Source organism: Stenella coeruleoalba (genome assembly GCF_951394435.1).
Source record: "Stenella coeruleoalba genome assembly, chromosome: 1".
Taxonomy (NCBI): Eukaryota; Metazoa; Chordata; class Mammalia; order Artiodactyla; family Delphinidae; genus Stenella; species Stenella coeruleoalba.
The window spans coordinates 188,458,580-188,484,441 of NC_137169.1; the positions used below are offsets into that span (position 1 = coordinate 188,458,580).

General features: G+C 48.2%; 1 protein-coding gene across 2 annotated transcripts in view; it reads right to left on the reverse strand.

Annotated features, from left to right (window-relative positions):
• Positions 1-997: 997 nt before the first annotated feature.
• Positions 998-25,862, reverse strand: part of RCSD1 (RCSD domain containing 1) — a 70,391-nt gene continuing 45,526 nt past the window's right edge. Inside the window, exons 2-7 of one of the 2 annotated variants that reach the window (XM_079912575.1) lie at positions 24,669-24,767; positions 23,424-23,513; positions 19,374-19,445; positions 15,649-15,852; positions 12,571-13,209; positions 998-6,508 (exon numbers count right to left, since the gene is read on the reverse strand). In XM_079912575.1, coding sequence (XP_079768701.1) covers positions 6,476-6,508; positions 12,571-13,209; positions 15,649-15,852; positions 19,374-19,445; positions 23,424-23,513; positions 24,669-24,767 — 1,137 coding nt within the window. In that variant the 3' untranslated portion in view covers positions 998-6,475. The other variant, XM_079912574.1, reaches the window with a different exon arrangement.

Here is a 25,862-nt window from a genome sequence, read left to right on the forward strand (position 1 = left end):
GTGTATATACTTTCCCCACGTATTACATGATTTCCTTAGGATTTACTCCCAGAGCTGGGATAACCGCTTTTGTGGCTCTCCATGTAATTCCATGCCAATGAGCTGGGCTTAGCCGGTTAGCAAGTAAGATGAAAACTGATGTGGAAGAAGAGGACCAGGGGCTTCCAGAGAACTTTAAAAGCCATGATTAAATCTTTTAATTTGATTTAAGGGATTTGGTGGCATTAAAGCCTTTGAGAATGGTGGTACGTTAAAAGTACTATTGAACATAACAATTTTGACTTGGGTTCGGCTGCATGTGAGGGCGAAGATGAAATGAGAATAAGAGGTCCATTAGTAGATGATTAGAATAACTCTAAGATGATGTCATGGTTGATGCCTTGAAATTGTGAATGGCTTTTACAAACACTTATGGTGAGGGATTTGTGTCTATTTTGTCACTAATGTTTGCTTGCCACTGAATTCTGACACAGTTTGGGCTTAAGTGGTACAGACTTGGCTCTGACTTGGAATGGTCAGCCCTTGGAAGTGAGAATACAATTTAATTGTGTGGGTCTGCCATTCAAAGGAAACCTCTGGCTAACTTGCCCCACAGGACTGGCCTCAGGACAGTGTGCTGCGTCTTATTTGCTGCCCGTGCAGTTAAGCGCTAACTGGCTCGGAGGCCACCGCCGTTGTCATGCTGGTAGGTTTGCTGCGTTCACTGCAAGCCATGTCCTGACCCACACAGAAAGTGGGATCAGATTGAACATTTGTGCCTTTTCCAGACTCCAGTCCAATAGCCTATAATAGCTTCAGCTAGTTTTTACTACAAACATTTCTTTGTGCTTTCCCTCCGGTGATCCTTTTTCAGAAACTTATCTCATGCCTCCCTCTGAATTTTGCAATCCCTAAATAATTAGGAATGATATTTTGGAGTTGCCTCAGCCCTTTCATTTTTCATTCAAATGTTTTCACTTGTTTTGAGAGTGCATGAGGCCATAAATGTGATAGGAATCTAAGATCTAGACTGTGAAAAGAACTGCTTTCCACAACACCTTCGTTTCCACCAGGGTATATTATTACCCCTCTTTTATACACATTTGGTCTTACTCTGGATGTTATTGGTTGAATAGAAGACAAAAGTGTACAGTTTTCATGATCAAAATTGTGATTGTTTCGGAAGACATGCTCATGATGGTATGTTACAGAAGAGAAGAAGACACAGTTGCATACAGTGAGATCCCAGTTTTGGAACAACAACGAATTAAGAACAAAACATGTAACACACGCATTAAAAAAACTAGAGGAAAATCCATAGAATATTAACACTAGCTATCTCTTAGTAGTGGGATTATGAATAATTTTTATTTACTTAAAATATTTTTTCTCCACAAATGTTTAAAAATAAAGGTGTATTGCTTTTATAATGAGAAAAAATAAGGATAATTAATATTTTTAAATCACAGAGAAAACAGGGCTCCTAAAACTACGTGTTTCCTTTTGCTTGGTAGAATGAAAAGAGGCACAGAATTAGAGGGGATGCAGAGCAGGCCCTTTTGCCCTTTCCCATCCCAGCTGCTTCCAGAGGTCGTCAAGAAGCCGCTACTGTTGTTCCTGAGGGGCCAGGTTCGGCCGTGATGGTGAGTGCCTGGCACCACCGAGCACCCATGGGTTCCTTAGACAATCCAACAGTAGCGACTAGTGTTTGAGGTCCTATTATTTTCTTGGAGCAGAAGGAATATCTGCCTCTTGGTAATACCATCCTTTGAGTACCAACCATATAATCATTCTAGAATCTTGCTTCTGAATTTTGGTTAAAGTGCAATTCAGTCCACTCATGATTTAAAACAGAAGCAGTTGATAAATGTAATAACTGGCATTACAGGTTTGCCTAAGTCATTTTTTTCACATTTTCATTTAAAACTACACCATCAAGGGTCAGGGTCTCAGGGTCGTTACCGACAGGAGTGTGCAGCGGGGAATCCTAGCCTGTCTCGACCTCTTCCTTTTACATCCTGTTTCCTTCATAGCATCTCCCTGGCTGTGCCTAGGCGTTGCAGGTCCCATGGAGAGCCCAGAACTTTCCAGGAGGAGGAGGAGAAGAAATCCCTTTGCTCCTGTTTTTGAAGTGGGTGGCTCCCTTTGTGCTGTGAGGCATTTAACACTTTCACCTCCTCTTCCTCTGCAGAGGATCAAAGAACCACAGTTTCCTGCCCCATTTGACCACAGTGGGGCCTCTCCCACAGCTCTCCTCGAATTTGAGGGCAGAACTGGAGTAACGGTTTTCTCAGCCTCCATAGCCACTCTGGTCAGGACATAACTGGGCTAAGTGGGAAGCTGACTTACCCTAAGCAAGACGGGGAAGTCAGGAAAGTGTGTCAATTGCCCCTAGAGTTTCACGTACTTTGCTCTTCTTTTTCAACCCCTTCTGGGAAGACTTTCTAGAACCAACTCAACTCAAGATGTGATGACCGAACTTCCCTGGTGGTGCAGTGATGAAGAATTCGCTTGCCAATGCAGGGGACACGGGTTTGAGCCCTGGTCCGGGAAGATCCCACATGCCGCGGAGCAACTAAGCCCGTGCGCCACAACTACTGAGCCTGCGCTCTAGAGCGTGAGAGCCACAACTACTGAAGCCCGTGTGCCTAGAGCCCGTGCTCCGCACCAAGAGAAGCCACCGCAATGAGAAGCCCGCGCACCACAACGAGGAGTAGCCCCCGCTCGTCGCAACTAGAGAAAGCCCGTGTGCAGCAATGAACACACAAAGCAGCCAAGAATAATGACCTCCTTTTAAGTACCTCCCCTTAAGAAGAAGCCCATCATTCCTCTAACTTACCTCAAGGAGACAACAGACCATGGGAAAAAAAAAAAGATGTGATGACAAAGGAGGCCTAAAATATTACCTCTCTCAGGATACACGTTTTGATTGGGAAGAAGACTAGAGCCAGTGGAATCAGTTGCTAACATTTCAGGCATCTGGTATCAGTGAGGGAGTTTTTGGGCAGCGACAAATGTTGAAAATAATCCTATTCCAGCTCTGAAATCAGTTTAATCATTCATTACTTACCAAATGTTTATTGAGCACCTATAATACATGAGGCACTGGCACAATGAACTACACAGACAGACTTGACCCTCATGGAGCTCCAGGCTGGCTCTGGACACCGTGATACATTATTACATTTAAAATGAGACTGATTTTTCTTTGGTGGCTTATGAAAACAAATTCCGTTTTATCTGAGTAGCACTCGGATTTTGCTCAGAGCTCTATTGTTGTTGTTGTTTCTCCCACCCAGCATCATATCTTTTAGTAACAGCACTCTGATTTTACCTTGAGGCACCCTGTTGCTTCATCCACAGTCCTTGCAGATGAAATAGAATTAACTCACCTAGCCCCTCACTGCAGGAGAGTGGCAGAGGGCTGGCCAATCTGATCTCTGCATCTCCTTGGTCATAATAATTGGCTCAGGTATAGATATAGGATCCCCACCAAGCCTATAGAAAACCTTTGCAGGATTTTTTCCCACAGTTACTGGGAAAAAATAAGCTCTTTCCATTGGGTTTGCAGGCTGGGAAGAGGCTGCCTGAGAATATGGCCAACACAGAGGAAAGCAGAGACCAATAACAGAGAAAGATTTCTGACATTGCTTAAGTGATTGTATTCAGGTCTGTCCATGGATTGTCAAAACATATTATTCAGTGTACAGAAGGAGGGAGGGAGAGACGGACAGACAGAGAAAGAGAGAGAGAGAGGGAGATTCATAGATATAGCTGTTTTGTATCAGCCTGTTTGAGGAGGGTTCCTTTCATTAGCAACTGAAGGTCCTCATTCATTCAACTGTATTAAAGTTTTACATTCCCAAGAGTACCAAATCAAAAGAAGATGATGAACTGGTTGTCTGTCCACTCCTTTATTCCCTTATCTGACATTTTATGGAGTGACTAGTCAGCTGGTCACAGGCCACAACTGGTCTGGCAAACAGGGTCCTGTTGAGGGTGACCTCAGTGGAGAGAGTGGAGTTCTGAGGCCCCTGAGCTCTTCTTCCTGGTCATATCTGGTTACCCAGTTCCACATGCAGCCCCCTTTTCAATATTGGCATATTCCTTCAAAGCATTCAAGTTTTCTTCCTGCTCCCTCTCTGGAGAAAGGAAGGACACAGTTTAATATTCAAGCTAGATTACAAAGGTAGTGGAAGAATGATTCTGATTCTTCTCTTCAGCCTTGTAGCTGTGAAGAATCAGTGTTTTCCTTCAAGCCTATTAAGGAATCCTGATGAAAGTCTTCCTGGCCTGGTGATGACTCTGTGCCACCTAAGACACAAATGGTTTTCTTCAATCCACAGTGTGAAATCCCAGTCTCAACCATGGTGTTGCAACACTGAATCATGGTCACTTCGAGAAAGGAGAGCATTAAACAGGTTGCCAGGTTGCAGCGCCCACAGGGAACAGGTCCTGCCTTTGCTTCACGAATTCCCCGCCAAGGACCCCATCACTAATAACAACGCCTGCGGTGGGGCCTTTGTGTTCTCACAAAACAGATCAAATAATGTGACTAATAGGGAACTGGGGAGATTTTTGGACACCGTCATACATGCTCCTTCAGTGTCACATTCTTATTTTTTATTGCTCCTTCTTCATCTGCTACTGTAAGGTACGGACCCTCCAGAAGAAAAATAGAGTTTTATTTTTACATCTACATCCCATCTGTCCCGTTCCTTTTTCTAGTAAGAGAAGTGGCAGATTTCCCCTTTTCATTGCACAGTCATGCTCACGTTCTCAAAACTCTTGCCCAGATATGTGCACGAATATATAAACAGCCCAAAGACATATATAAATAAATCCATGTATTGTTTAGGGGGTATACTTCTCTGTCAATGACAGATAGATGATAGGTTTGATAGATGATAGATACTATACAGATCTCAAAATAACTGACACACATATCTCCCAAACTCTGCTAAAATACAAAGCTTATTATGGTACCAGTCTTCACTAGATTACAAGGTTTAGAAGCTGCATTTGATTTAAAAATAGTTTTTGAAAAAAATATATATCCCAAATATTAACACTATCCTGGAGTTAGAAAAACTGTAAATTTAGAAAAACTGTAAATGGGGTGATAAACTGAGGTACCAGCAGTGAGATAAGGCCTTTTAAGTCCGGGAAACTACTTTCTGCGGTCAGAGTAGAGTGTGGTCTAAGAGACCTCCAGAAAAATGACTGCTCCAGCTACCAAGTCAGCATGTTGAGATACTGAAATACTCAAATCTGAATAAGGGCCAACCCTTAAGATTAAACATTTATTTGGACGAGCATCTTTCAGCAGGAGTGTGGGAAGAGGGGAGAGGATATGTCAAGGAAGGGGTATCAGGCCCCCTGTCCACGGCGAAGCCTCATGCACTCTCCGAACGGACCGATGAAGCAAGAGCTACCCAGGAGGAACAGACAGAAGACCCGCCCCACCCCTCCTGAGTCGGGGAGGACAGCCTGGGTTTCCATTCAAGTCAGGGAAGCCAGGAAGGATGTTCTCATTATGTAGCTTGCACATCACGATGCTCAAAGCATTTCCCAGGAGATATCTAATCCGTGCTCGAGGCTCCCCCTCTGGAGGCACAAACTTCATCCTAACCAGAGGGCAGGCATTGTCCAGGTGTCACTGCTCTGCTTACAGGATGAGGAAATGCAGCACAGAGACATCCTGCCTCTCCAAAGGAGTTGCTGCCTGCCTCTGCCTGCTCTCCTCCTGGCAGAAGCAGGTGAGCCGAGCTGGTCGCCTCCCAGTGTATCACCAGCTAGAGAATTACCTGATGGAGAAGCTCCTGTTGCTGGAACAGACACATATTTTTCAATGTTTCAAGAATTATCTCTTCTCGGCCAATGTTTTCAAAATTGGTTGGCCAGTCAAATCTGGACCAAGCTGAAAGGTCGTCTCAGGGTCTCCATACAATTTAAGGTCTTCTGTAACTTACAGGATTTATATTTCCAGTGATACTACTTTGTTTCTAGCTACTTGAAATGAGTTTTTACTTACGCTTGAGAATCATGAAAACTTAAGAACAATAAAAAGGTTGTCACCTTACACAAACACAATCTGATTAGGTAGATCCCAGTCCAGTTCTGAGGTCAGCTATAGGGTTAGGTGGGTGTGGACAGTATATGGGCCCCACAGTTTGACCAGTATCCCTGGGGAGTTGTCACCATAGTAAATTGTTTTAAATAAGTTTTTTTTTTTTAAACCAAGTCCATCAAGTGACACAACTTTTATCAAGTTGATAAAAGTCTGCTGCCCTCAGATCCAATCTCTGTCTACAATGGTGCGGAGGTCGGGAAATGGCACCTTGTGTCCTCAGGCTGACTCCAGACCCTCAGCCCATCCTGCTTCTGCGATGGCTTCCTTTGCTGCCGCTACAATCATTGCTGCCGCTACAATCATTGCTGCTACTTCAAGGACACGGCTCCAGCAGCTTCATCACTAGGCACAATGAGATCTTCTTCACATTTTAGTGTCCTGGACAGGGGTATTCTCCTGTGAGCAGAGGAGGAAGGAATAAATTAGGAGGAAAGTAGGAAATCTGGACACTCAGCCTGTCTCCTTGGGGATGCTACGTCGGGTAATAGTAGTAATAGTGATAATAATGCTATGTGCCTGACATAGTTTTTCACGTGCATGAACTCATTTATTCCTCACGAAAGCAATATGAGTTTGGTAGTTCTATTAGCTCTGTTTTATAGGTGGGGTAATTAAGGCACAGAGAGGTCAAGTGACTTCCCCTAGGTCACACAGCTAGTAAGTGGTGGAGTCAGGATTTAAACCCCAGGACTGGAGCTTGAGCCCTCAATGAGGACACTGCCTATTCCTTGATGCATGGCTTCCCATGTCCTCCTTGCCCTAGCTTCTTACTTCCTCACTCATTCCCATTAATTTCATCATCCTGAAACACTGCTCAAGAATCAAAGAGAAAGAAGGAAAGTACCTCATGAGAAGAAATGCGTTAAGGCTAACAACGGAATTTCAGGTTTCAGTTAAATGTAAGTGAAGAAACAAAGCGAGCAGCAGTTTGGTTTTGGAGATACGGAGCATGAGGGACTGGTGGGCCTGTGGATGTGTGGTTGGGACCGTGGTGAGAGCCCGGCTGGTGCTAAGCAGTCAGGAGGGGCTGGCAGGTAATGGTGAGGACCAGGTGTAGGAGTCACTGACAAAAGGAGATGAGGGCTTCCCTGGTGGCGCAGTGGTTGAGAGTCTGCCTGCCGATGCAGGCGACACAGGTTCGTGCCCCGGTCCGGGAAGACCCCACACGCCGCGGAGCGGCTAGGCCCGTGAGCCATGGCCGCTGGGCCTGCGTGTCTGGAGCCTGTGCTCCGCAACGGAAGAGGCCACAACAGTGAGAGGCGCGCGTGCTGCAAAAAAAAAAAAAAAAAAAAAAAGATGAAGCCTGGGAGTGGGAGCCAAGGTCAGGGTGTGGTGACGCCACCCTAAGAGGCAGAGAGGGGGCCAGGGCAGCCCAGCCAAACAGCGGTTAAAGGAAGGAGGTGGTTTTTAGGGCAGGTTGCCGGCATTAGCTGTTTCAGAGCGGTGAGGATGACAAGAACGGAGACATGACCGGTCTTTGGTGGCCGGGAGGGCGTGTGTGAGCTTCAAAAGTCAATGATAAGAGCGAGATCACAAGGGGAGAAAGAGAGAACTGGGGGTGGAGTGGGGGGTAGAGAGCAGAGTCGAGAACTTTTTCTTTAGGATTACAGAGATCCAAACATGTTTGTAGGCAGAAAGGGGTGAGCTAGTGAGGAGCTGGAAATACAGAAGAGTAACAGAATGGGGAAATCTTAGTGTAACCCTTCGCTTAAAATGCACACACACGCTCCACAAATATCTTGTAGAAAAGTCCAGAAAATGGTAGACACAGCAGACAAGGGGGTTTGTCTTATCCAGGAAAGGGGCCTCTCTTCAGATGTGCAGGAAGAAGAGACTCTCGGAGGGTATGAGCAAGTGGCAAACAGGCTGGTCTTCCCTTTAGGTAAACAGGAAGGAGGTGAGGTCATCTGCAGAGCGGGAGAGGAAGAGGTAGGGAGTGAGCTGGACGAACGGTGATGAAAACAGGATGATAGAGAAGCAGTGAGAGGGTGTCAGGCAGCAGTGAGGTTGGATACGGTTCAGCTGGGTTGGTAAGAATTTATAAGAGATCCAGGCAGCATGGTTTCGTGAATTCCACCAATGACACAAGTCTCGGCAGAGAAGGTGGGTGTGAGAGTGACTTAGCTTTGGGGATTAATACAGAAAGATAGAGCAGGTCGATGGTGAGAGGGAGATTAAAGTGCAGAAGGACAACAACGACAAAACACGCGGAAGGACAGCTCGTTAAGTGACTGGCCACGGAGGGAGCCTGCAGGGCAGGGACATGGGATCTCAGTGGAGGGTAGTTAAGAGGCTAAGGGAGGGACTGAGGTAGAAACGCAAGCAGAGGAAGGCGGCAAAACTTTGACAACCTTAGTCCAACCCCCTGGTTTTGCAGAGGAAGAAACCCAAGCTCCAAGAAGGGACAGGAGTTGTCCAAGGTCACAGAGCTCGATGTTGACACACCAGCGCTACTCATCAGAATAAACTGCTTCACAAAGTACCTCTGTACATCTGCATAATTTATTTAATCTGGGAGGCGCACTGCTTCCAATGCTCTTTTGGTCTTTTCAAGCCTGGTCAAAGCTAGAACCAAGGGCTACCCTGGTGGCGCAGTGGTTGAGAGTCCGCCTGCCAATGCAAGGGACGCGGGTTCGTGCCCCGGTCCGGGAGGATCCCACATGCCGTGGAGCAACTAAGCCCGTGCACCACAACTACTGAACCCGCGTGCCTAGAGCCTGTGCTCCACAATAAGAGAAGCCACCGCAATAAGAAGCCTGCTCACCGCAACGAAGAGAGGCCCCCACTTGCCGCAACTAGAGAAAAGCCAGCGCGCAGCAATGAAAACCCAACGCAGCCAAAAATAAATAAATAAATAAAATAAATTTATAAAAAACAAACAAACAAAAATCTTTGTCCAAAATAACTGCAGCTCAGTCCATCAAACCCAAATAGGACTGAAAATAAGAACACTGAATTGTATATGGTGATTATGCCTACTAAGGAGAGAGGTGCAAAGAGGGAGACGAGGGTAGAGATACAAAATTCATTCTCATATATCACTTATATGTGGAATCTAAAATATGACACAAATGAATAGATCTATGAAACAGAAACAAAGTCACAGACATAGAGAAGAGGCTTGTGGTTGTCAAGGGGAAGGGGGTTGGGGGAGGGAAGGATTGGGAGTTTGGGGTCAGTAGACGCAAACTATTATACATAGGACGGATAAACAACAAGGTTCTATTGTATAGCACAGGGAACTATACTCAATATCCTGTGATAAACCATAATGGAAAAGAATATGACAAAGAATATATATGTGTATAACTGAGTCACTCTGCTGTACAGCAGAAATCAACACATTGTAACAACTATACTTCGATAAAATTTTTCATTCTCCATACTTCTATATGGCTAGAATCTTTAAAAGATTGTATTCAATGCACTACGGAATAAAAATTATTCTAGACAATTTTACCAGTAATTTTAGATATAGGTCAGTTGGAAAATGACTCTAACACATTACTACTTAAGTCATTAATTTATGAATTGATGTTAACTATAGGCAAAATAGGAGAAAGGCTATGCTATGTCTGCCTGCTTCCATTTTAAAACCACAACAGGAATCTAGAGACCAGACCTTTTGTTCACCTTATCAAACTTTGCCAATTCCTTATGAAAAGTAAATAAACTGAAAAGCCCCAGTGAGTAGCAAATTATTATTAGTATGATTCAAGGGAACAACGGAAAGTTTGGGGGTACAATTTCTGGAAAAGACATATTTTCAACCAAGTCTTTTTGCTGTTTATTTGGCACCTCAAACACATACCCATCTTTATCCTTGTATATTAAAGAACTTAATATAGTAAATCCTCAAGAATTTTTTCAAGAATTTTATAATATTCTTTAATTAAAATCTCCTTGGGAGTGGATGTGCGTTCACGTTTGTTGCAAACACACACACACACACACACACACACACACACACACTACAGCTACTACAGTGTTCTGCACATAGTGAGGATCTGACATGTGCAGTTAAATGAGAAATTATATGCTGTTAAGCTCTTGTAAAGAGGTAGCACCTTGCATTTAAGTAATAAAACAAAAAATGAAAATGGTGTCTTGAAAATTTAAAAATCCAAATTTTTAAAAGTGTTTTTAGGGCTTCCCTGGTGGCGCAGTCGTTGACAGTCCGCCTGCCGAGGCAGGGGACACGGGTTTGTGCCCCAGTCCGGGAAGATCCCACATGCCGTGGAGCGGCTAGGCCTGTGAGCTATGGCCGCTGAGCCTGCGCGTCCGGAGCCTGTGCTCTGCAACGGGAGAGGCCGCAACAGTGAGAGGCCCGCGTACAGCAGAAAAAAAAAAAAAAGTTTTTTAAATTTTTATATTTTTTTGGCCATGCTGCGCGGCTGTGTGATCTTAGTTCCCCGACCAGGGATGGGACCCAGGCCCACAGCAATGAAAGCTCCGAGTCCTAACCACTGGACCACCAGGGAATTCCCCCAATTTTTTAAAGTATTACTATATGAAAGAAAGCTTAATGAACATTCGAAAGCAACACGTTTAGAACCTGAACACTATCAATCTGGAGTATAAAAATACAACCACAAAGAAGAAAGGCTGGAAGGATGTACACATGCCAGCCCTATGTGATTTGGGCACGGTCCTAAACAACAGCTCTCAGATGGCATTTTGGAAAGCTACAGGTTCTGAGTCCGTTCAACCAATTTTGGGCTTATAAATTACTGCACCAAGTCACTTCAAGGATCTAGATATTAACCACTGTAAAAAACAAACAAAACCAAAAAACATCACCACGGTTGGGGCACAGTATGGGGGAGAGTCAGGGAGAGCTGGGCAGGGGCCCCCCATGCAGGGCCTCACAGAGGGTTTGGAATCTGTGTTTTGAGTGCTCTGGGACAAGGGGGAGCAGAGGTGCCATGGGTTGTGTCCTCCTCCAAAGATATGTCCAATCCTAACCCCCAGTACCTGTGAATGTGACCTTATTTGGAAAGAGCATCATTGTAGATGTAATTAAGGATCTTAAGATGAGATCATTCTGGACTTAGGGTGGGTCCACATCCAATGACGGGTGTCCTTATAAGACAAAGGAGAGGGAGATTTGAGACACACAGACACAGGGAAAGACCATGTGAAGATAGAGGCAAAGGTTGGAGTGATGAGTCTACAAATCAGGGAACACCGAGGATTGCCAACAACCACCAGAAGCTGGAAGAGAAAAGAGAGGATTCCCAGGGTCGCCAGCAGCCACCACAAGTTAGGGGACAGGCTGGAAAAGACTCTTCCTCAGAGCCTCCAGAGGGAACCAATCCTGCCAACACCTTGATTTTGGAGTTCTGGCCTCCTGAACTGTGTGACAATACATTTCGATTGTTTTCAAGCTGCCAATTTGTGGTAATTTGTTATGGCAGCCCTAAGAAACTAACACAGGACATGAGTAATTTTAGCAATGAGTAAACACACGCACACCCCCCTCTGGTTGCTGTACAGAGAATGGACTACGTAGGCAGAAAAAGTGGAAGCAGGAAGTGACATAAGAGGCTAATGTCAGAAGCTGACGGTGGCTTGTGTTAATGAATGAATGAACTAACATAAAGGGAAGGGGGAAACACTGGAAGGTGACTTTGTTGATAAGATTGTTAGGGGGTGAGGGGCTTCCCTGGTGGCGCAGTGGTTGAGAGTCCACCTGCTGCTGCAGGGGACGTGGGTTCGTGCCCCGGTCCGGGAAGACTCCACAACGGGAGAGGCCGCGACAGTGAGAGGCCCGCGTACCAAAAAAAAAGAAGATTGTTAGGGGTGGCAGTAGGGGGTGGGACACAGAGCTTTTCTTGTGGAAACCAGCAAGGCTGGTCGTGCTCCTGAGGGCACAAGTAGGTGAGCTCAGGTGGGCTTCCTGGGAGTGGTGGGAGGAGCCACATGACTAAGTGTGGGCCCAGCAGGAGGGCGGGACTGAGGCAGCCGGTCCTCATGTGCTCTCGGTGTCTAACACCTGTGCGTGCACGGATGGAACACAAAGCCTCCTTTAAAGCTTCCCTAGGGGAAGCCCTGCCCATTGCCGTGTTCTGCCTTCTTTACTGCGCCCCAAGGAGCTGCTGGTCTCATGCACTATTACTGTGAGCTTTGTATGGAAAGGAGCACCCCCTTTTCCTCTGAGAACGCCCCACAGAAGCGAGCCCAGTCCAGGATGCTGCATCAGGAGGCCTCGGTGTGTGGGCCTCAGTCACATCCAGAAGGGCACCAGAACCCCGAGGCAGCGAGAAGCAGAGAGCATGGGACACGCTTCCCTTTCTGGTCCTTCTGTCCCCTCCCCATCAGTGACAGCCCGTCTCAATCCAGTCCCTGTGCTACTGCACACCCAGCTGATTGGTGATGGGTGTAAGCAACAGGGCACGGGACATAGGATGCGCTGGCCCTGCCCTGTCCGGGTCGAGGGGACAAGCCAGGCCACCTACCTCTGTCTTGGGGACCTCACTGCTAGTGTCCGGCTGGGCATGGTCAGTGACAGGGTCACAGCCTGGCTCGAGGATGGTCCCGTCATCTTGCTTTTCCTTGCCAGCCCCCTGCTCAGAACTGTGGTCGCCCTCCCCTCCTCCAGGGGGGCTTTGGGGGGTCTCCTCCCCCAGAGCTCCCTCCTCCAGCCCCTCTGTGTCTCGGCTGCTTTGTTCAGGCTCCTCCTCTTCGCTGGCCGCCCTCTCCTTCACCTCCGTAGGCTCTTCCATCTGCCCTTCAGCCGGTTTCTCCTCCGTGGGGCTCCCACCCCCGTCCTCTGCCTCTGGGCTGGAGGCTCGGGCTGGACGCTGGCTGGCCCCCTCCTCAGAGCTCCCCACGGCCTTTTCGTGCTGCTGGGCTACCCTCAAAGCCCTGCCCTTCTCCTCCTGCTTCTCTGTCCAGCTGGGCGTCCTCCTCAGAGGAGGGGATCCTGGGGTCTTGCTCTTGGCTGGGAACACCTCGTCCCCATTCTCTTCCTTGGCCCCATTCTCCTGGGAGGACTCCTCGGCCCTGAGCCCCCCCAGGTCCGCACAGTCCTCCGACTGAGACCTTCGGAATCGCCTGGAGGGAGGGCGCCTTTTTATGGAGCCCCTTGTCCGCACCTGCAAGAAAGTGTTAAGGAAAATGATCTACACCTGTGAAAAAGGCCAAACAGGGAGGGCGCATGTTCTTTCAATGTCAGTCTCACACGCACAGCTTCACAAGCCCACCTGAGGATCATTTGATTTTCTAGGAGGATGTACCATTGCTTGCTATTTATTATAGGTTAGAGCCCTATGGGGCTGTGGTATTACATGGTAACCTGCAGATTTTTTCTGTGTGTGTGAAGATGAAAATGCTGTCTATCCAGTAAAAAAAAAAACCTAAGATTTTACTGGCCTGTAAAATAACCATCAGCTCAGTGTCTAACTTAGCAATGTTATTCTAACATTTGTCCTTTTTAATTGCCTATAAATAACCAGTTCTTTGAATGAGCTTTACCATCTTACAGGATCCCTCCTAAATTAACAAGTTGAACAAAATCTCTCTCTATTTCGTACCAGAGTCATGTTTTAACATTTTGAAGTTTCTACTTTGACAAAGGTGAACCCAACAGAAAACAGGGTTGGGGGTCTGTGGGTGGCTGGTACCATGACCTCATGGGTGTGGAGCTGGACAGCTGGTGATCAGCTTCCTCCCTTCCCCCCACCCCCACCCCCACCCCCCCAGAGCTGGCTAACCCCGGGAGAGCTGAGCAGCCAGAATCCTTTGCTTTCTCCAGCGAGGTCCAACTCTAGCAGAAGCCACACCTTAGAAACACCCAGCAGAGCTGCCTGAAAACCATTTTTTCTCTGGGAAGTGTGTGAATCTCAGAACCAGGCCTCACCTGGGTCCACTGGACTTTGTCAGAAGTTCAATGGCGTGTTTATAGTGGGTGTCCTACCTTACTCAAGCGATGTGTCTTTAAAAATTTATGTGCAAATTAAATCTTATTTTCTCATGGATTTGCATTTTGGTATTTGTCAATCCTAGTTGTCTCAGAAGTTTGGAATGAATACTTTTTTTTTTTTAATAAATTTATTTAGTGGCTTCTCTTGTCGCGGAGCACGGGCTCTAGGTGTACAGGCTTCAGTAGTTGTGGCGCACAGGCTTAGTTGCTCTGCGGCATGTGGGATCTTCCTAGACCAGGGATCGAACCTGTGTCCCCTACACTGGCAGGCGGATTCTCAACCACTGCACCATCAGTGAAGCCCTGAATACTTGGTTTTAAAAGGGCTTCCCAGGAACTTTCCTGAGACCACAGTGAGGCTAGCCCTGCAGGCTATCAAGGCCCCAGCCCTCATGGCCAGCAGGGTTCAGAAATAATCCTGCCTGCTCCCTTACTGCTGTCACAGACTAAAGCCCCCAGTACTATGACCAGGTGGCAGAGCCTCCCTCCCTGCCTCTACATCCCACTGACATCCTGTGAGAAGACAGGGCTCTCTCCTGGGTTCCTCTCTGCTGTCGGGGGTCTCTCCATTGCCCTGGGCTGAAGGATCTCCACTCTGTCCCCAGCCAGCAGGCTCAAGCCTACCCCATCACCTCCTCGCCACCACTTTTGTTTCCTTGGGCCCTACCTGTTTCAACACATTTGACCTCTTTCCTAGATGGATCCTCTGGAAGGGCCCAGTAGATCCTGCTCTCTCCATCCTTAATTCTAAGGTCACATTTATTTAACTTTTCCTGGCATCAGAACCCTTTAATTCAGGGACTTCCCTGGTGGTCAAGTGGTTAAGACTCTGCGCTTGCACTGCAGGGGGTGCGGATTCGATCCCTGGTCGGGAAAGTAAGATCCCGCATGCCCGTGGTGCAACCCAAAAAAAGAAAAGAGCCCTTTAACTCTTAGCCCCTGCCTGGCTCTGGTCCAAATTTGCTGGGTACCTGCTTGGAGTGTACTGGACTGTACGTACCTCTGATTCTCTTGATTCTTACCTCCTTCTAGTAGGGCAGGGATCTGATGAAATCACACACACAAGTATCAGGGCAGTATCTACAGAAACAAGTGCTGCCATCCATCTTTTTGCAAAGGGAACGAGTTGGATATTCTTCAACTGGGGCAAGATGCAGTAAGAATGATTTGAACCCGTTCTGGGACACTTAGGCGTATTCATATCAGGGCAGGACAGGACAACCTAGTGACCCTGCCCTCCCTTCTGCTGAGTCACTGATCAGGTCTTTAGCTTTTGTTTTCAGCTTTTGACATAACTCTCTGTGCAGCTGGGATCAGTACTGAATTCCTGCCCCTCTCTCCACAAAGGATGGAGCGCTCCATCCCCTGCACCTTTCAGGTGAGTGGCACAGTTACGGGAAGAGCGGATGAGAGAGGCAGGCTAGGTAGCGGGTGCTCTTAGCTCAGGGATCACTTGCCAGGAAGAGAAGAAATTTCCTTTGTTAAAAACCACATCTTACCACAGCTCAGAAGTGTCCTCCTTTCTCCAGGACAACAGGGTAGAGGTGATTCAGAATTGCCCAGTGTCCGCATTTCCACAGACACACCACAGTACTTAGGATCCAGATATTACCTTATTGTAAGAGGGCAGATGACTGCCCTCAGGAGGCTGGTCAAAGCTGACGGGCACCTCCTCCGGCTCGCTGGCCCGAGACCACACGCCAGGGCTGCTGGGGGTAGAAGGCGGGCTGTGAAATGGTGACACCATGGCCTTGAGTCCAGGACTCTTGGGTGAGGCCCCAGGCAGCAGGGCCGCTGGATCAAAGACTAAATTGGCCTGTAGAGAAAAGATGAGGAATTTCAAACCCAGGCTGCATTCCGTAATGCCCAGGAAGCACTGATTTGATCCGGCAAAAATGCATTGGAACAGTCCCGATTTATAGACAAAGAGGCCAGAATAGCACCTGTCAGCACCTGCAGGCACCAGGCTCTCACGCTGTCAGCACCCTTTACCGTCGTTCTCATCAGAGTCAAGAGCAGTTACTGCTTACTGGATGCCTACTCTGCTGGGCATGTGCAGTTTTCCTCTCTACAACCACCCTACATGTTCAGTTTTGTTCTCATGGCACACATTAGCAAAGTGTTTAAGGAATCTGCCCTGGGATTCAAGCCAGGTCTGTTTGTCCCTCAGTCTCCAAGTACAGGGTCTCTCTCGGTAGACCACAGTGGTGGACACAGCAGGCCACCACGCCTTTCCAGCGGGGAGCCAGCGGAGCAGATGCCAGTGTGTGACCCTACTTGCAGCATCGCAGTGCAGGTGCAACCAGACCAGAAGGAACCCCGAGGGCAAGCAAAGGGGAGGGGTTACCCGAAGGTAACCGAGGCCTGAGGGAGTCAAGAGTTTGGCGGGGGAGGAGGCGGTGGTCCCAGATCTATCCGACTGCCTCGGAGAAGGTCGTGGTGCAGATGTCTACGGAGGGACTGAACGTGAGTCCCTTGGGTCCTCTAGCGCCACCTAGGGGCTCTTGTTCCTCCTGCTCTGACCTCTGCGTGTCCAAATCATTGCGCAGTTGCATCCTCCAGAGCAGGAGGGCCAGCAGCAAGGCCTCCAAGGGGAGGGACCAGGCTGGAGGGGCAGATGATGCTCTCCACGCAGACACACCCAACTCCAGATGTTGTCTCTTTCACTTAATAGCTGTGTGACCTACAGCGAGTCCAGTAGCCTTTCTGTGTCTCAGAGTCTTTATTTGTCCCATCTACTGAGCCTGACCTTTAGAGTCTTTTATGATCTGGTCCCCTTACTCTCTCCTGCCACTACCCGACTCACACCCTTTCCCTCCAGACTCCCCTCGGTGCCACCCTCCTGCCAGCCGAGGCTCTGTCACCTTGGAGAACTCCGACATGTACTTTAGGACTGGCACAGTATAGAACATTACACACGTTTAGGACGATGTTCGTATTTCAATTGTGATTTTAAGAAAGAATTTATAATATAGACAAGATTGTGTCATTGTCCAATTAAAAATATAAAGTTAAACAGCAACAGTGTGAGCCCACGCCATGTCTAAAAGCAGCATGTTGCAGGTGCAAAGGGACAGGTTTGGACCACAGAGGCTGTGGGAGATGGTGTGCTAGGATGGCTCAGAGGACTTCATGGCAGAGGGGATATTAACTGGGCATTAAAGGAGGTCTTCCTGCCCTCTCAGGGTCAAGCTGGGACATTCCCTCTGTAAGACTGCTTGCAAATAAAATGGGTCTTGCTAGCCAGCGGAAAACTTGAACTTTGAACTAGTGAAGAAAAAATCATAGTTCCTAACTCATCCAATAGAATATTTAGAAGAAAAATGAAGCTGGTGATGCACTTCTTAGTTCTTTCCCCACGTATTTCCAACAAAGTAAGGTTCCTATGGGATTTGGCCAAATTATATACTGTCGCTGACATTCTTCATGAGATTAAACCATTAGAGATTAAACCCTCATTCTCAGGTTGCGATGTTTCCCAAAGAGGCTTATTAATGACTGGAAAGGGGAATAACACCAAGACTGCAGGGTACACAGCATTTGCAAACTAACTTCTGGCACTTAGATGAGGTCTGTGGTAGGCTGCCGGGAGACAGAGGTAGGGGTTCTCGGCTACACCCTTTGGATGGCTGCTAGGAGGGAATGTCTGAGTTCTGGGGTCCCTTCTGAGAGATCCCTGGTATGTATATGGGAGCCCTGCAGCCTCCTACAGCGATGGGCAGCCCACTGCCTCCCTGCAGCTGGGGTGGGATCAGGGCTTCTCAGTATGAATTAAACTTCAGGGGAGACCCCACCCCCACCCCGCGATGAGGTAGGCTCATAACCCAAACCAGAGATGCTTCCCTTAACCCCAAATCAGGCTGGGGGCCAAATCCCTGGTCTCTCACATAGCTGGGAACTGCAGAGGCTGTGGCTACCTGTCTTGACACACCCCTAATGATGGCTTCAGAACAAGGTAGACGAGCCAATTTTATTAGTTGGACCCAGAGGGGAGGATCCAGTGCAGGAGAGCCTTGTTGTTCTCCTGCACAGAGACTGCGGTGAAAGCTGGGGCATCTTCTACAGGCCCCACCCAGATATATCACGCCTGTCCCTCCTCTGTGCTTTAGCTCATGCTGTTCTCACACCAGGAGTACCTTCCTCCCTCCTTTCCAGCCACTATTCCTAAGGACTGACTCAGGAAATAGGTATTTCCTAAAGCATTTGTTAATTACTCCTGCCCACTTGACTGTCTTCTCGCTGTAAAATTTTACCCGCAGTGGTTCTCAGTGGGGGTAGGGGGCAGGGGGATGATTTTGTCTCCAGGAGACATTTGGCAATGTCTAGGGACATTTTTCTTTGTCACAGTTTACTGAAGAGTGCTGCTGGCATCTAGTGGATAGGGACCAAAGCATCTTGCAGTGTACGAGGCAGCCCCTGCAACAAAATTTACCAGCTCAAATAATGCCGAGGTAAAAAGTCCTGGTCTAGGGCTTCCCTGGTGGCGCAGTGGTTGGGAGTCCACCTGCCCATGCAGGGGACACGGGTTCGTGACCCGGTCCGGGAATATCCTACATGCTGTGGAGTGGCTGGGCCCGTGAGCCATGGCTGCTGGGCCTGCGCGTCCGGAGCCTGCGCGTCCGGAGCCTGCGCTCCGCAACGGGAGAGGCCACAACAGTGAGAGGCCCGCGTACCGCAAAAAAAAAAAAAAAAAAAAGTCCTGGTCTAGAGCAGTAGGAGTCGGATAGTTACCCACAATTTAGATCTCCGGTATTTACCCTCCTATATGTCTTTTATTGTATCATGTGTGAAAACCTTGTGTTCCCAACAAGATTGTGAGATCAAGTGCAGTGTCATATACTTCGTTTACACTCCCAGGAAAGCCAGCCCCACTGTGGGCACAGTGGTGAGGGCTCTGGATGTATAAGGTGGCGAGGTAGGATGCAATGCTTTCCAAACAATGAACTTGGCCGTAGTGGTGTAATGACTAGCACCTGAATTTCAGCCCTGTGTAAAGCTGAAACGGTTTGTGGCTGCATTCAGGCCATGGAGAGGACTTGGCTATTCCTGGAGTGTTTCCTGTGTATAACATCCTTTCCCATAAGACTCTTGAGGCATCTGATTATCTTCAATCTCCATTAGGTACTAATGACATGAGCTCATGTTTGATAGGGTCCTTATTTTAGCATTTTGCCCCCAGGTAGAGCCCCTCATCCTTCAGGGCAGTTTGATCACTAGCCGGTTATCAGAGGTCAACTGTCCAGGTGACATCTGGGACTACCCTAGGAGCCCCAAAGACATGCAAATGTTGGATAAGAGAGGGGGTTGGATAGGAGGTAGCATCGATTCTGAACTTACCTGGAGCTTCTCGATCAGAGGCGAGCTCTTCACCTTGACTTTAGGAGGGTGGCTTGCATTGGGCGGTGACTTCTATAAAAGCAAATGGACCAAAACAAGCAAATGAGTGAGGTGAAGGGAGGTGGGGTTCTGGCTGGAGCCCAGAAGCCACAGTTGGAATAAGAGGAGAAGAAAAAGTTGGCTTTACCGCCTCATCCCTTAGCTCCGGGAGCTCACTTACCTCCTGAGGTCCTGGGCGTGGCAGATTCCCCTTCCCCTCTCCCTCACCCTACCACTAACAAGACCGCTTGAATCTATGGATCAGAGCAGGCAGGACGTCTGAAACACAGCAGGCCTCCTGTTCCAGGAAGAATGCCTTCATGGTCATTATGAGAGAACAGACTATGTCTGAGGGGGACAAGATCTTCACCTCATGACCTTCAACAACATGAGCCAACAATTGGAGGGGATTTCAAAGAGAAAGGGCACAGTGACCATCCATTCTGTTTGTCATAAACATAAGAAACCACAGAGCCGGAGTGAAACCTGACAGAGGTATACTTGAAGGTCTTCCCTTAAACTAATAATATTTTGGAAAACCCCACCAATAGTGTTGTTTATAAATTATCATATTCTAAAACACTGACTATTCATTTTGATTAAACGGACATTTATTGAGTATCTCCTACATTCCAGGCATTGTGTTGGTTACATAAAAATGAATATGATTGAGTGCCTGCCCTCTGAAAGTGGTCAGTGTCTGAGATATCTTGTGTATATATATATATATATATATATATATATATATATATATACACACACACACACCCATATATATGTTCTGTTAGTTGGGATATTTTTGTGATGAGTGTATTGTCAGGAATCTTGCCTGTCTTTGGATTTTATATTATCCAAAATGATTGACTCCTTCCTGTTTTGTGTAAAATCCCTACAACTTGATGCTAGTTCCACAGCTATATTGACCCTCAACAGGTAGGAATGATGACAGTGATGATGATGATGATGATGATGATGATGAAGAAAGAGATGACTTCCACGCTGTCGGACAGAGACCTATAGTTTGGGGACCCTGCTCCTCGCACCCATGTGCTAATTTACTTGAATCGTAAGAAGAATAACACAATTTCTTATAAATATTCTGAGATAGTTATTGAGTGAGATGATTGTATTTTAGTGATGGAAGGAGACAGACTCACTCAACTGAACTCCCTGTGACCTTTTTAAGGCCCAGCATTGCAGGGCGGGGGAGGTGCTGGAGAGTGGGGCAGCCACTGGCTGGGACTCAGGAGCTCCCTTCCCCAGCCCCTGCTAACTCCGGCTTTGACAGGAGCCAGACGGCTGCCCCGGCCTCAGCCTCCCCGGCCAAGACCCAGGCAGGTGGGTGGGTTGGAATAAACGATTCTAAGGCCTCCTCCAGCTCTCAGGTGCCTCTGGCTCCATGAGTTTATACCATCAGACATATTTCCACAGCAGTCAGTCTTTCAAGGAGCCTTGTGTCCACCGTGAGAACAAAGAGCTTCCAGCCCAAACTCAGTTGTCCTTAATTTCTGGGCTTTACAGTGAAAGTTCATACGAGGCCGCGTTTCTGAAGATACTGTTTAGGAACTGCAGCAACAATTGTGCTGACAAAGCTCACTTTATGTAATACTTTATTCTCTTCTGCAACTGACTAGTATCTTCTGAAGAGAGTGAAAATTCAATAAACACAGCCCCTTCATCATAGGACAGTGCTGGGAACCCAGCTCATGCCCTACAAAATCCTTGTTGATTCGAATTGAACTGCAAAGCAGGAAGAACCCCAAAGAGCCGCCGATGCCATTCCTGGGAACGGCTGAAGGTGGCAGTATTTCCTTTACTGTTTAACAAGCAGCTCTTTACTGTTTAACAAGTGGCCTCCGCTCATACAGTTGGTGGAGAAAAGTCAGCCTGATATCTCTCTTTATGTATGTATATATGTCCATATATGACATTCCTATAATGTCTAGAATAATGACCAGATTTTTCAGATGGAACTGTTTTCCAGCCCTCCTGTGGGCAGGCAAGGCAGGCTCAGTGGCCATATTAAACACTCTTTTGGGTGGGTCCTCCAGAGAGAGGCAACTCCAGGATACCCTGTCGGCAGGGGCTGGCTCCACCGTCTCAGGCCTGTGCAGGCATAGGGAGGGGGCAGGGATGAAGAAGGGATGGGAAGCCCCTCTCCGGCACTGTGCATTGGGAACCGAGGGGTAGCCTGACTGGGGCCTTCCCAGGCCCCCAAGGCTCCCGGCACTAGGGCTCCTGCAGGCTGTGTCGTGGGAGTCCGGAAGGAGAACTGTGGCAGCAGCCTCCACAATTTTCTAACCCAGCCAGACAGAGCTGGCTGCTCGTTTTATTTTTATGTGAATTTCAAGCTCGTGACAAAAAGTCACTGATCTCTGGAAACAACGTCCTTCCCACGTGCAAGCAGCCTGTCACTCCACATGGAACCTTCCCTCTTAAATCCACCCTCCCATTCATCCAGCCCTTGGCTATTACATGCCATTTAGCTGCTGGTGGTGCCCCATGGGATGGAACATGTAAACGTATTTCTCCCAGAGCCACTGAACTCCCTCCACTTTTATCCAGGGGATAAAAGTCCCCATCCGGCCCCCATCATGTCTGGTTAGTGTTCTTGTCCCATTTTACAAAAAAGGAAGCAGGCGCAGTGCAGTGACTTCTCTGGGGCTGAGTCCAGGTCATCAGGGGGCAGCCTCACGGTAGGCACCTAGTGGCCACGGCCTCAGCCTATTGCCTAACACAGACTCCAAGCCCTCAGGGTGAAGGTCACAGGAGAAGTTCACCCTCAGTAAAGAGAAGTTGTTGGTATGGCTTTGATCGGAATGCTGGCTGATGACCCCACGAAGATGGGGTCAGAATCATGATATCAGCACCTGAGGAGACCCCAAGAAAAACGTAGTGTTTTTTAAACTGGGCTTCTTGGGGCGTTCTCATCCCAGAAGACCCCTGTCCCGTTTTGGGGGGGAGTATTCTCAGAGCATATGGGGGGCCCCACCCCCTGCCCACTTGGTTGAGAGCAGCTCTGAGTTTCTGCTTTACCTGATGGGCTTCTGCTCATATGCCTTGGGTTGACAAAAAGGTTTGAAAACCGTTGACCGACTCCAAATGTTTCACTTTATAAATGAGAAAATGTAGACACCAAGGGCCTTGCCCAAGCCCACATGACTATCCAGTGTCTGTCGTCAGGATGCTGGCCCCCAAAAAGGAAGCGGGGGAAAGAGGTATCACAGTTGGCATGTGGGAATTGGACTGTCTTGGGCTTGCTTGCTCTATTTTGGGGTTGGCCTCCCAGGCTGGACAAGAGAACACGCTAATCCATTTCTGGCGGGGACCACGACCACAGTGAAGCTTCCTGGGTTCCTGGGAGGGTGTGGACAAGTTGCTCTTACAGCTACAATTAGATAAATAAGGGTAGGTGAACATGCAGGCCGGGAATCCATTGGTGGCTATGATCTATGATACCAGAGCCTTTATTATGTTGGTAACATTGGTTATTAATATCTGAGGGCAATGAGGCCTCCTGTGTGCTCTGGTTCTCTTTCAGTGATCCAGAACAATAGCCAGCCTTTTCAAGATACCACAGAAACCCACGCCTCTCTCACACTGCAGTTCTGCTTTACGTGAGTGCGGCCCTCTTTCCAGATGCTTTGCACACTTGGAAGATCGTATCAGTCAGACCTGGGAGTCAAACATGACTTTCATGACTCCCGAATCTGGTGTGGTAAAATACTCCATGGACCCATTCTCTTGGCGGAAATGCTCAGGCTTGAAAAATAGTGCTTCTGTCCTTGAAAACCATAAGGGAGGCTCAGTAACAGGGCGTAGGAAGGGACCTCATTTTCAAAGTAAAGGATTCAGGAAGTGTTAAGGACATTCACCCCTGAATCTGAAATGGAGAAATTCCCTGCACAGGTTTCAAGTCTAAAAGTGTGAATTGCATGCCTCTTCCTGTAAAAAGGAGAAAGAAAATCCATAACCAGCATCCTCTGAGCCCCCAGCAGCAGAAGCACTTACCTCTTCACCATTCTGGCCCAGCTCTACCCTGGGGGGGAACAGAGAGAGGGAGCAGGGCGGTTTCCTTCTTGTTGGCTTACTGGCTGGTGTCTAGAGGGAGGGCGACAGACAGACACACAGAGAGAAAAAGAGAGAGAGCTAATCAGGCAACAGGGAGGAAGAGGAAGGAAGTAGAAACTGGTTTTAGGAATGTTTAGGGATGTCTGGTGGAGAAAAGAATGAAGGGAGGGATTGCATGTCTTTGCGACTGCCCGTTAACTTTATAAATTCATTCTAGTGAACTGTCTACCCGTTTTGACTTTCAGGCTCTCTAGTCCTTTTCAGACTCTCCCAGTCCTTTCCTGCTGGAGCACCCTCTTTTACTTGTGATTCACTGGCCGGCCTGAAGCAACATCTCACAATGACACCCACACCCAGCTTCTAAGCACTGTCAGCACCTTTGATCGATACTATCTCCTTCACCCTTTATGACATTCTTATCGTGTCTGAAATTATGGACCGATTTTTCAGATGGGAGAATAAAAACGCAAAACAACGCACTAAAAAAGCATGACAATTACACTCTCGTTTGTCCCAAGGGGCCATGATAAACCTCCCCACACACTGGGGTTCCCTTCCCTCATTTCACTTCTAAGGAGCTCCTCACACTGTAGGACTCAAGAAAATCTAGCCCAAATCTCTCCAATGCTGCAATACCCCATTTGACACTGACCTCTCCAGCAGGATTCTAGAATCCACTGGTCACCGGATCCCTTTCCTTCCTGATCCCTGGCTTCCTACCTGAAGGTGCTTCCGTTTCTGTCCTCTCTTTCTTCCCAATTCTCCTTCTGGAATCCACCCTTGTTCCGGATTCCTAAGCTTCCTAAGCTCCGGGGAGGAGCCTGGTGTGGGGACTTCTTTATTCTGAAGCAGTCCAGGCCTGGCACAGCTGTGCAAGAGCTAAGTCTCTATCAGTGGACGACTGGGGTGGACAAGCCCCGGGTTCAGACCCCCCATCTCTAACAGCAGGGCTTTCAGCTCTCAGCCCTCCTGGCCGCAGGGGAAGCCTCACTCTGGTGGGGAACGGTCCTGCCCAGGCCCAGCAGCATGGCGACATTCCTCACATTCAGAGAGACCCCTCTCTGGCTTCTCTTCCTAATTTGGTAATTACCAAGCCTCCTCCCTCCCTCTCCTCTGGGCCTGACCCAGACTTCCCCTTCCTCCAGCCCCATCCCAGGAGAGGGGCTCTGAAGCCTCCTGACTCACCTTTGCAGCGGCCGCCTGCTCCCTGAATCGCCCGGCCAGCTGGGCCACCGAGGGGGGCGCTGAGTCGTCCACACTGGCGTTGGTCTCTGCCGGCCTTTCCTGGCAAACCAAAGGGAAGCCAAAGTGAACCAGCAAATATGCACTTGGCACTGCTGAGCATCAGCACCGGGTGCCACACAAGGTGCTTGCTATGTGGCCACAAGCAGGGATGCTGCCACAGTGAGGTCTTTTCACAGCGTTTTGCAATTGGCTCCTGCATTCAAAGATGTAAAAAACCCGTTCAGTCAACTGCATTTAGTGAATGTTTATAGTGTCCTTGGCCCTGGGTGTGGCTCTGGGGATCTGGAAAGGAATAAAACTTGGTGTTGCCCTGGGGGTGGAGGTTAGGGCACCCAGGGATCTGGGAGGCAGGACAAGGCCGGGTTCCTCGTCCCATGGAGACCCAGTCCGGAGAGGGCTCTATCAGGGACAGCATCTTCCCGTGGTCACATGAGGCTTCGAAAACTGTAGGCTGGCAAAATGCACTGGAGAGAGAGGCCTGTAAGTGTATCTAATGGGAGGAGAAAACGTCTTTGATTGAACTTTTATTTATTTATTTATTTTGGCTGCATCGGGTCTTCGTTGCTGCACACGGGCTTTCTCTAGTTGCGGAGAGTGGGGGCTACTCTTCGTTGCGGTGTGCGGGCTTCTCTTGTTGCAGAGCACGGGCTCTAGGGCACGCGGGCTCTGTAGTTGTCGCTCTAGAGCGCAGGCTAAGTAGTTGCGGCGCACGGGCTTAGTTGCTCCACGGCATGTGGGATCGTCCCAGACCAGGGCTCGAACCCGTGTCCCCTGCATTGGCAGGTGGATTCTTAACCACTGTGCCACCAGGGAAGCACCTTGATTGAACTTTTGACAAGTATTTTTGTGTCTTGTTTCCCCTACTTAATTGAGTGCCTTGGGCATAGAAATGTTCAGAAAATATTCAAATAACATGAGAGTCAAGTAGCACGGCGATGAGAACCAGACTATCTGGATTCGACCGCTGAGTCGCTCCATCTCCCTAGCTCAGTGACCTTGGGCAAATGATTTTACCTTTCTGTACCTTGACAGGGATAACAGCAGCACATCACTCACAAGGTTGTTCTGTGGATTAAATGACTGACTATACATCTAAAGTGTGAGGACAAGGCCTAGGACATAAGAAGAGCTATA